The sequence below is a fragment of the Ambystoma mexicanum genome, chromosome 11, assembly GCF_040938575.1.
Source record: "Ambystoma mexicanum isolate Mex_15411 chromosome 11, UKY_AmexF1_1, whole genome shotgun sequence".
Classification (NCBI taxonomy): Eukaryota; Metazoa; Chordata; class Amphibia; order Caudata; family Ambystomatidae; genus Ambystoma; species Ambystoma mexicanum.
The window spans coordinates 1,405,395,671-1,405,406,447 of record NC_090934.1 but is presented as its reverse complement, the minus strand read 5'-3'; the positions used below and the strand labels follow the sequence as shown (position 1 = coordinate 1,405,406,447).

Sequence of the window (10,777 nt, the reverse complement as noted above, 5' to 3'; positions counted from 1 at the left end):
TATCAATGAAAACAACCTTGAATTGCCATTCAAAAGTGAGAGGATTGGGGAGGACCTAGTCTCCCTGTGGACCCCCCCCAATCGTGGAACAATAGTAGTGCCTTGGCTAGGCTTCCCCCGTTCACAGGGCAGGAACCAAGTCCCTTTTCTATTTCTGCACCTTGCCCCCGTTCACAGGGCAGGAACCAAGTCCCTTTTCTATTTCTGCACCTTGCCCCCTTTCACAGGGCAGGAACCAAGTCCCTTTTCTATTTCTGTACCTTGCCCGCGTTCACAGGGCAGGAACCAAGTCTCTTTTCTATTTCTATACCTTGCCCCCATTCACATGGCAGGAACCAAGTCCCTTTCCTATTTCTCTAGTTGGTGTTATTACTACGCCTATTCTATGTCAAGACCGGAGGATCGGATTATGCTTTCTCTACAACTTTACTGTTCAGCAGCAAAGAAAACAGTACCAAAGAATATGAATACAAAATCTAATAAAAAAATACAATAACCATGTTTTTCTGAGAATTTGTAGTTCATTTCGATTGGTCCTCAACTGACCATGTGATAGTTCCATAAACCAATAAACAAGCCCTCAATGCAACAAAACTCCTGTCCTCTTTCCCTTCCTCCTCTTTCTTTGCTGCTCGGTAGCGAGTTAAGTACAAGTTTTGTTATTTCTATTACGTGTGTGTGTGAATGTGATTTTGACTAATTTTAGCACGCGAGTGACACGCGCATTGTTTATGTGATTGGCGGAGCATATCCGCTAAGTGCAGGCGGCTCCAGGGAGTTGCGGCTGCGACGGGGCTGGGGCACCGGCGGCCGCAGCTCCTCCAACCCGTCAGAGAGGGCACTGTATAACGGAAGGGAGAGCGCGACGGGACCGCGTAGTTCCGGCGCTCTCTCCTTCGTTGTCATTGCGATTTCGATCTGTTGGTGAGACGCACGAGAGATTATTTACTCCGGCGAAAGCTTTATATTAAAAATACGAGTTGCCACAGCACGCATCGTACGAACGTAGCGTCCTGTGGAAGAACTCAACAGTGCCCCTGCAGGCTGTCAGCTAATACCGCACCTCATACGGGCACAGTCCCAGGTAAAACCTGTGTTAATATCAGTATTATATCCGTGATATAATCAGAACCAGGGAGATATTATCAAATTACCTACAATCTCGTACTGAGAAGCCCTGGTATATATTTGAATACTATTATTCATAACATAAATACTCCCCAGGGCCTGAGAAGCATGAGCTCCTCCAGTGATGAGGGGAAGGCTAGTGTTAGCCAAAAGAGTAACCATTCAGACATGACTGATGTTTTCCAGAAAGCCCTGGGGGCTTCACTGGGACATAATCCTCAGCAAATAGCGCTGATGGAGGATTGGCTCAGATTCTCTCAGGGCATGGAGGAGGTCAAGTGTCTTAAGGCACGCATGAAATCAAAAGGGGGCAGTAAATCAGCCCGTAGGGCAGAAGAAGCCCACATCCCCCCCGGGCTCCCCACCGAAGAAGAAAGGTGGTAAAAGGAAGAGAAAGGGTAAGACGGTGCCTAGCAGGGGGCGTGAGTCATCCTCCGATTCCTCAGATGAGGGTGAGAATGATTGGGAGGACGAATACCCCGAGGAAGAGGAAGTGTTATCAATATCCTCATCAGGGGATGAGAGCCATGAAGCGTCAAAGAAAAGGAAGAAGGAGGAGGAGGATGTTACCGATGAGGGGGATTTCGATCCAGAAGCATTGATCCATCCCAGATCATCTGCATGGGAACCCCCCAGAAGAATTTCAGCATATTTAAAGAAACGCCTGAGGGCGCCATTAGCCAAAGAGGCTAGAAGCAAGATGAGGGCGGAATGCCCCAGACCACTCCTCCCTGAAGGTGCGGCAGACACTCCGGTAATAGATGATAAAATGATAACTTTTATGAGCAAGTTTACTAAAGATGTGAGGAAGGGTCTTGATAGATCCTGGCGATCGTGTCAGGACAAGATGCTTGATATGACGGGACCCCTCACAAAGATTCTCCAGATGGGAGAAAAGCGAAAGTAAAAGGGGAGCCGATAGACCCAGCAATCCTTATCGGATGGGCCCAAAGGGCGATATGCATGTTAGGGAACGCTAATCATGCTATAACCACAGAAAGGAGGAGATCTTTGCTAGTAAAGATCGACCCTAAATTGAGTGAGTTAGCCTCCTCAGAATCCGCCACATCGGCAAAGGGAAAGTTGTTTGGGGACTCATTTATCAAGGAGCTCACCAAATTTGTAAATTCCTATGCAGCTTTGGATAAGGCTCAAGCCTCTCTTAAGAGAGTTTTCGGAAGGCAGATTTTTGGACGGGCCAGCAGAGGAAGGGGTTGTTCGGCTGGCCGGTTCCAATACAACCGATCCTACCAAGACAGAGCGCAATGGAGAGATCATGAGGAGCGCAAACAAACACCTTTCTTCCCATCGAGAGGTAGAGGAAGAGGCAGAAACTGGCGAGGGGAACGTCAGCAAAATAACCCAGGTGAGAATACCAATCCCACATCTAAATATCCTAGAAGTAGGTGGGAGAACTGCTCAGTTTTTAAAGAATTGGTTGAACATATTGGGGGATTCCTGGGGGATTCAGACCGCTCAAGGCTTCTATATAGATTTTCTAGATACACCTCAGCAGGAGAAACCACCAAGAGGGATAGTATTGAACAGGGAAGACAAGATCTTACTGGAAAGAGAATTGAGAGGGCTGGAAAGCAAAAGAGCTATACGACCCGCATCAGATCAGTCAGGAGGTTACATAAGCAATATGTTCCTAGTAAAAGGGAAACACAAGACAAGACCAATAATCAATCTAAGAGGCCTAAACGGTTACGTGGTGTACAGACACTTCAAAATGGAAGGGATACACCTACTAAGAGATACTCTAATTCAAGGAGACTGGCTAGCCAGGATAGATTTGAAAGATGCATATCTGACTATCCCCATAGCAGAGGAACACTGCAGATTTCTGAGATTCATCTGGGGGGAAGCGACATGGAAGTTTCGATGCCTACCCTTCGGCCTAGCATCGGCACCATGGTGTTTCACCAAGATGATGAAGCCAGTTGTATCACATCTCAGGGCTCAAGGGATAAGACTCATAATATATCTAGACGATATATGTCTGATGTGCCAAGAGAAGGAGACATTGGTGGAACAGGTACAATTAACAATAGACTTATTAGAAAGCATTGGCTTTATTATAAATTGGGAGAAATCCAGCTTAGTACCAATTCAGACAATGGAATTCCTAGGCTTCATAGTGGACTCAAATCAGGGAACCCTCAGCCTGCCCATTCACAAGGTGAACGAGATCAAGAAACAGCAAAGACACACACTAGCGAAGGGAGAACTCTCGCTGAGGGATATTGCGAGATTAGTAGGGCGCCTAGCGGCATCAATCCAAGCAATTTTTCCAGGACGCTTCATTACAGAGCACTCCAGAGGTTGAAGATTTATCACCTCAGGAAGGGCGCATCATACGAATCAAAGGTGAATATTTCCCAAGAAGTGAGGGAAGAGTTGAAATGGTGGCTCATTCATATGGATGCATGGAACGGGAGAGCCATATTTGGTTCATCCCCGGACCTGATCATCGAATCCGACGCCAGCAGATGGGGCTGGGGAGCCCGATGCGGAAACCTGTCGACAGGGGGCAGGTGGTCGGATCAAGAGATGAGTCTCCACATCAACTGCCTGGAATTACTGGCAGGGTCTTTTGCAGGGAAATGCTGGACCCAGGAGAAGGTCCAATGTTGCGTTCTGCTGAAAATGGACAATGTCTCGGCAGTCAGATATATCAACAGACTGGGAGGGACAAGATCCAGAATTATAGCAGAACTGGCAAAGGAATTCTGGGAACTTTGTCTCGAAAGGAGAGTTTCAGTGAGGGCAGAGTACCTGCCGGGCCAACAGAACGAAGTGGCCGACTGGAGCTCCAGATACCTCAGAGACGCCAGCGATTGGAAGCTGGGTGAAGGGGTGTTCCAGGAACTAATGTCTCGGTGGGGTCCATGCCAGATCGACCTATTTGCATCGAGATTGAACAGGCAATTACCCCGGTTCTTCAGCTGGAGACCGGACCCGGAAGCAGAAGCGACGGATGCTTTTCTGCAATCCTGGGGCCATCAGAGGAACTACGTGTTTCCTCCGTTCTCCATGATAACGAGGACGCTTGCTCAGGTGAGACGTCAGAGTGCATCCCTAATCCTAGTCACACCAGATTGGAGAGGACAGGTGTGGTTTCCCAGTCTACTGGAATTGACTTATCAGAACCCACTGGCTTTACCCAACAGGGAATTAGTCATTTGAGATCCCAGGGGCCTCAGTCACCCTTTGGTGAGGTCAGGAGCACTCAATCTCTTAGCGTGGGTGATTTCAGGGGATCTTGGATTAGGCCAGGAGTATCGAACAATGCTGAAAACATCATTAACGAATCCTGGGCCCCAGGGACACATAAAGCTTATAGATCAGCATGGGTTAGATGGAGTAGCTGGTGTTTGGAGAGGAACATACATCCCGATAGAACGGATGTAGTTCATGTAGCAAATATTTTAGCTCAGATGGCAGCGCAAGGTAAGGCATATAGGACCATTAATACTGCCAGGTCTGCGATATCGGCAGGGCATCCTAGAGTTGAAGGCATAGCGATTGGGGAACACCCATTAATTTGTAGACTTCTAAGAGGAGTGAAGATGCTTAAACCTCCTAGCGAAAAATATAGCCAATTATGGGATGTAGACAGGGTCTTGAGATTATTTTTGACATGGCCAGATAATCAGGATTTGACTCGTAAAGCAATTTCAGGCAAGTTAGCCATGCTCTTATGTCTTTTAGCATGTAAGAGATCTTCTGATGTTAGAGCTCTGGAGGTTAACAGGAAAAGTATATCCCCTACCGGAGTGACATTTCTCATTTCAAAGAGGACCAAAACGGGGTTGAGATCTATTTCATATGAATCTTTTCCAAACCAACCAAAATTATGTCCAGTCAGATGCCTAGCGGCATACGAAGATATGACGAGGGAAGTAAGGCCTCAAGGGATAACTCTATTATTGATAGCAATTTGTAAACCTTTTAAAGCGGTTAGACCGGCTACCATAGTCAGATGGCTTAGGTGGGTGATGGCAGAAGCGGGCATAGATATTGAGAGGTATGGCGCTCATTCAGCTAGAGGAGCGATGGCTACTAAAGCTTATAACATTGGTGCTAGAGTGGAAGACATTATGAGGTCTGCGGATTGGTCGAATGAATCGACTTTTAAAACTTTCTATTTTAAACCCATGGAAAGTGCAACATCGTTAGTGGTAAGTAAGCTTTGAACAAGCATAATCCGAGCCTCTGGTCTTGACATAGAATTCAGATTTTCCACACATTCGTTACAGAAAGTCATCATTCTATTAAAGACACGGAGGCAAAGGATTATCCCACCCGATCAATCGTAAGAATGAGATATTTACATGTCATGTACTGTTGATATTTATGTAATGAATCATACAGGATGTATAATAATTATGAAGATGTTGTTAATGATCAATGAGTATACAGGTTATTTCTAGGTGTGGAGTTTACGATTGACCCACCATGTTTCGGTTTATAGTCACCTTTTTAATTTATGTTTCTTTAGGGACGACGTCAGACAGCAAACAGGCAGGAATTTGAGAATGGAAGAGGATATCAAAGACGTACAGAACTCATCCTCGCAAGGACAAAGAAAGAGGAGGAAGGGAAAGAGGACAGAAGTTTTGTTGCATTGAGGACTTGTTTATTGGTTTATGGAACTATCACATGGTCAGTTGAGGACCAATCGAAATGAACTACAAATTCTCAGTAAAACATGGTTATTGTAGTTAGTTTTTTTATTAGATTTTGTATTCATATTCTTTGGTACTGTTTTCTTTGCTGCTGAACAGTAAAGTTGTAGAGAAAGCATTATCCTTCGCCTCCGTGTCTTTAATAGAATTATGACTTTCTGTAACGAATGTGTGGAAAATCTGAATTATATTTCAAGCAGTGCACCACAGGTTAAAATACTGACTAAGCTCTCCCCAACTCTGTAAAAGCAAAACAACGCTATTTTGATTACATCACTGAGGACCAAACCCAGATGTATATTCAAAATACAGATTCCTGATAATAATGTCAGCTTTTTGGCTCAACAATGACAATTTAGCACAAGTTAAACAAGAAATGTGCCTGTCCCGATAGCGACACCATAGAAAAAAATGTTTTGGCAAATCGTAGGTCGTGAGAGAATAACTGTTCGGGGAAAAAAGGATAAAGTTATCTTGTTAAATATTTAGTAAAAAAAAAAGAGATTAGGTTTCTCTTTTTCGCACACGTTTGCTAAAATGATTACAGGACTTGGTAGCCAGCAGCAGGGCATATTTTAGTCCACAAATAAAGACAAAATGTGTTTTTTTTTACCCAGGAAGCTGTGCGCCGGCTTGTCCTCCACCACTCGGATCCGTCGTGCACCAGCGGGGATGACTGTGGCTTCGATGTAACCTGTGTGAATAAAGGCCAGACACAGAACACTTATTTTTATTTCATTTCATGTTGCTGAACAATTACTGGTGACCCAGAACCCGGAAAGGGGCGTATCGGAAATGACGTCAAGCGGAAGCAGAAAGCTCCGCGCTGCTTGGGAGAAGCAGGCCTCAATCATGGGATGTAACCAGCATATCACAGCTTCTTTGATAGTGGTATATAGATCCTAATGCCACAGGTATCCCTACACAATATCTGTACTCAAATGAACACTCCTCCTCTCAAGACACAAGTCCATTAGGCTCAATTTACCCACAATGCTTTGCCAGCTAGCATTAAGACGGAATGCGCTCTTTGTCGAGTGACTGAGATTTCTTTTGCTGATGCATCTTATTTGTAATACATGAGAAGAGCGCCAACAGCAGAACATAGCGGCTCTGCAGTTGTTTTCGACTGCAGTTCCCATGAGCGCTCACCATTGCCTATGCTGACTAGGGCTGATGGGAGTTGCAGTCCAAATAAATCTGGAGAGCTAAAGGTTATCCCTGTTTTACAGCATCCAGACACTTTTGATTCCCACTAGGATAGTGCAGGGCCAAGGTGGACGCCGCAAGGTTCAAGCCTAGGAGTTTGCCGAAGAAGCTTGCACTGATTGGATACCCTCGCCGCAGCCTGCATTAAAACAGCGCTGTTTCTCAAAGGCATGGGATATAGCCCAAGTGGCTGGCTGCCCTGTGGATTAGTGGACTAGGAATTCTAGGTTTCTGAATCTTTGCTTGTGTTATGCTACAATAACCTTGAACGACTGAGTCAGTGACCTTTCCTGCGGCTCGGTCTAAAAACCCAATTTAAGAAACGACCCAGCAGGTGAAAGGACCCATTGAAGGTGTTTTGGGGTAGAATAAAGGAAGATGATGACAGTGCATGCTGAGGATAAAACAGCATACAGGGAACCTAGCTATAACCTTTTCAGGAGGACTATCAAGCCTAGCCTGTCTGCCATTGGCCACTGATTCAACTCAATTCTCCCCCTTTTAGTACTTGACCAGTATTACTCCCCTCTGGTGACCAGGACCTTATCTTTATGGTTTTGCTTCCATCGTCCATGGTGCAAAGCAATCTTTATCCGGTTTGCCGGGAGAGCTTCCTCGTGACTCCAGGACCGCCCCGCTATCCTTTAACCGGTGGCCCTTTGCTAAAGTGCGCACACTCGGATATGGTCAGCGTATATTCAGGGAGATTTTGAGTAGTTTCAGCCATTTCACTGTTATCAAAGTAAGTGGCATGTATTTAGTTGGATGTGGTGAGCTTGGCTGCATTTCTAGGCCATATGTCCAAATCGGGGAATTTGGCAGGCAATCAGCAGACTCCCTTGAGTGCAATGAGACTTCTGTGTATGCTTTAGCGTGGCCTCGCTCTGCTCAACTGAAGTTTGCTTTTTCACTTCATTATGAGGACAAGAAGTTATGGCAGTTTCTTAGATGAGGGTTGCAGACCTCATAGTCTTGCACATTTGCCAAAATGCAATTGTAAACCTTGGTGCGTTCCGATCACCCCATAGAACAGGTTATTTGGTCTTGCCCATTCACGGAAGAGGCGGCTCCCATTTTTGGTAAATGTCTTGGAAAATGGCCTGAACACTCAGGATCATACCATTCAACTGTAATTGGTTATTTATAACGTGCTTAATACCCAGAGGTGTCTAAGCGCGGACCCGGAGATCGATATGTGTTGCTCCGCGTCATCTTGCTGCCAAGGCGGGCACGTTGCCCCTGAGCTATCCTCCCGAGACTTTTAGGAATCTGATGCTGTTTTTTTTTGGAACTGGCCTTCCAAGACATTTTGGTGAAGCTGGGCCTGAAACTCAGACACTGCTTAGCAAAAGACCCCGACTTTGGTCCTCCCTAAAAGGAGTCGGAGGTCTGAGTGCACACTCGGGAAGAGTAGGTGAGAGAACTGTGCATTGTTAGGGCCGCCAACTACCTACATCGACTCACTCAACATAATGAGCTTTGGGAGTCTTGAGAATGTGCCTGTCAACAACAACTTCAGATTTGCAGACTCACTCTAGGGTGGGGTTTTCCGAAGCGCCTTTCAGCCAATCGGCAATCACTAAATCAAAGTGAAAAATCAAAACACATCGAAGTACTCAAGTAAGTGCAAACACCTGGACCACACCACAAGACAGAAGGCCCAACCAACACCAACAATTATGATTAACAAACCAACCTTTGAGCCGAGCTGAGTTATTCACTGGTAACCACGGGCAGCTGTACAGGCATGATATAGAGAGCAGAACCACTGGGGCCAGGCTGGATGGAAGGCAATGCAAACATGTGGACGAGTGATTACAAGAGCACACAAACTAGGTTTGGGCTTGAGATGCCCAGTGCAGAAAATCTCTGAGAATAGCCCTCCTTCAGGACCACTTACTTTTGCATTTGCATTTTTAAAGCGCTCACACAGCCCCTGGGGCATGGAGGCGCTGTTACAGGAATATGTCTCTTAGTGGCGTATTTATAACGCCCTTAATACCCAGAGATTTCTAAGCGCGGACCCGGGGATCGAACGGCGTGACATCTTGTTTCCAAGGCGAGCACGTTGCCGCTGAGCTATCCTCCCGGGACGTAACTACATCTGTATGAATAGGGAAATGGAGGGGGCAAGGGGAGCCCACAGCTCAGTTGTCAACATTTCGATGCTTTTTTACAACTTTGTACATGTTTTTACATTTCAGATGTGGTGCAAGCTCAATGCAATCTATGTCCCACTTTCACAAGCAACATCATGGGTAAATTACACTGGCAAGCTCGGTCATAGGTTGCCCTGGCACGGGTGCCTACACTCCGCTCTGGTGGGATCGTGCAGGGGGCGGTGGGGTGGGGATCTGCCAGGGCTGTCAATCAGTGACTGCTGGGAGGGGGGTTTCCTTTCCATCACTGGGGCAGCTGCATCCTAGGCACTGAAATCCACTTCTCCTTTTGCATCTCCTGGACTTGGGCAAACTAGCGGCTGGGGGCGCACCTGAAGCTACAGTGTCGAGGGCAAAGCATTAGAAAGAGCCCGGGGAAACCCCCTCACATACGTCATGTAAACTGTAAACTACACATATCGAATAACTATGCATTTGGGTCAATGTTTGGACAGAATTAAACGGCCACAGATGTGCGAGGTGAACCGATCACGCAGGTGTTGTAATGCCTTTTGTGGTGGTTGACGAACTCCTCTGACGCAGTTATTATCTTTTAAAACAGCTCGAGGGGCAGAATGACATTGAAACAGCCCTCAGGGCTCCAACCGAGCTCCGTCGTGGGACCTTGGCGCTGCCCAACGCTGGGTATGATATGAGGGGTACTGCATACCAATCGGGCTGCCCGGGCCCTCACAACCCCCCCCACAGAGGTCAAAGGAACGGAATATCTGCCATCACGTGCTCAAATAAATGCCAGCAGAAATCCCGTGGAAGGACACATACTCAACAAGGCGTTTGGGAGGGTCGATGCCATAAAAAAAAATATATACACAACCAAAGGTACCTAATGTGTTCTTCTAATGGAAAACCTCCTCGTCCAGATTCATTTTCTTTTTATGAACAAGTCCTGCGTGCACAAAGGACGGGGCCCACGTTGCCGCGTCTGTTCAGATAATGCAGCAACGTGGTGTGGTCTATCAGGGTCTGAAGCGGGTGGACGTGTGGGTGGACAACACTCCATTGTAAGAACGCAGTGTAGGGATCAGGGTCTTCTAGCAGCTCGCCTCTTCTCACGGACAGACGGCTATTAGCGTTCTCTTCAGAGTCGGCTGTTCGTGTGCTCTCTAATGGCAGCTCTCACTGCTTTTTAAAGGCGTCAGGCGGGGTGGCTAATGGTGCCCCCAGCCCCCCCACTTTCAGCTAGTTCTGTCTCGCCCCGTCTCACGTGGAAGCTTGGACTCCTGTTTAACCTTGCCACATCCCCGCAGGGCTGCTGTCAGCCGCGGAAGGCCTGGTGTTCATTGACACTGGATTCTTGTTCAACAAGAGACGTCTTTATTTTAGGGCAGGTGAGCAGGTCTGTTTGCAATATAAACATTCCAGTCATATTACTTTACTCTTGTGATCTCTGTTTCCCATTTTCCAAACAGCTACAACAACCGAGTTTGCCTTTTTGACAGGTGGGCGGAGCTGTGTACAAATGGGCGGAGTCTTGTGAGGATGTGGGCGGGACATACATCTCCGGAATTTTGATTTTCAAATGTAGGCAGGTATGATTGACAGGATGAAGGCAACCAGAAGAAGTCGGAT

The 10,777-nt window shown here is 46.6% G+C and overlaps 1 protein-coding gene across 3 annotated transcripts in view; it reads right to left on the bottom strand.

The window, feature by feature from the left end:
* Positions 1-10,777, bottom strand: part of ADAMTS17 (ADAM metallopeptidase with thrombospondin type 1 motif 17) — a 1,111,828-nt gene that overhangs the window by 233,114 nt on the left and 867,937 nt on the right. For 2 of the 3 annotated variants that reach the window (XM_069625034.1, XM_069625035.1), the window contains one exon: positions 6,433-6,513. The exons of the other annotated variant lie outside the window; for it this stretch is intronic. In XM_069625034.1, coding sequence (XP_069481135.1) covers positions 6,433-6,513 — 81 coding nt within the window. The remainder of the gene's footprint in view (positions 1-6,432; positions 6,514-10,777) is intronic. 3 annotated transcript variants of the gene reach the window in all.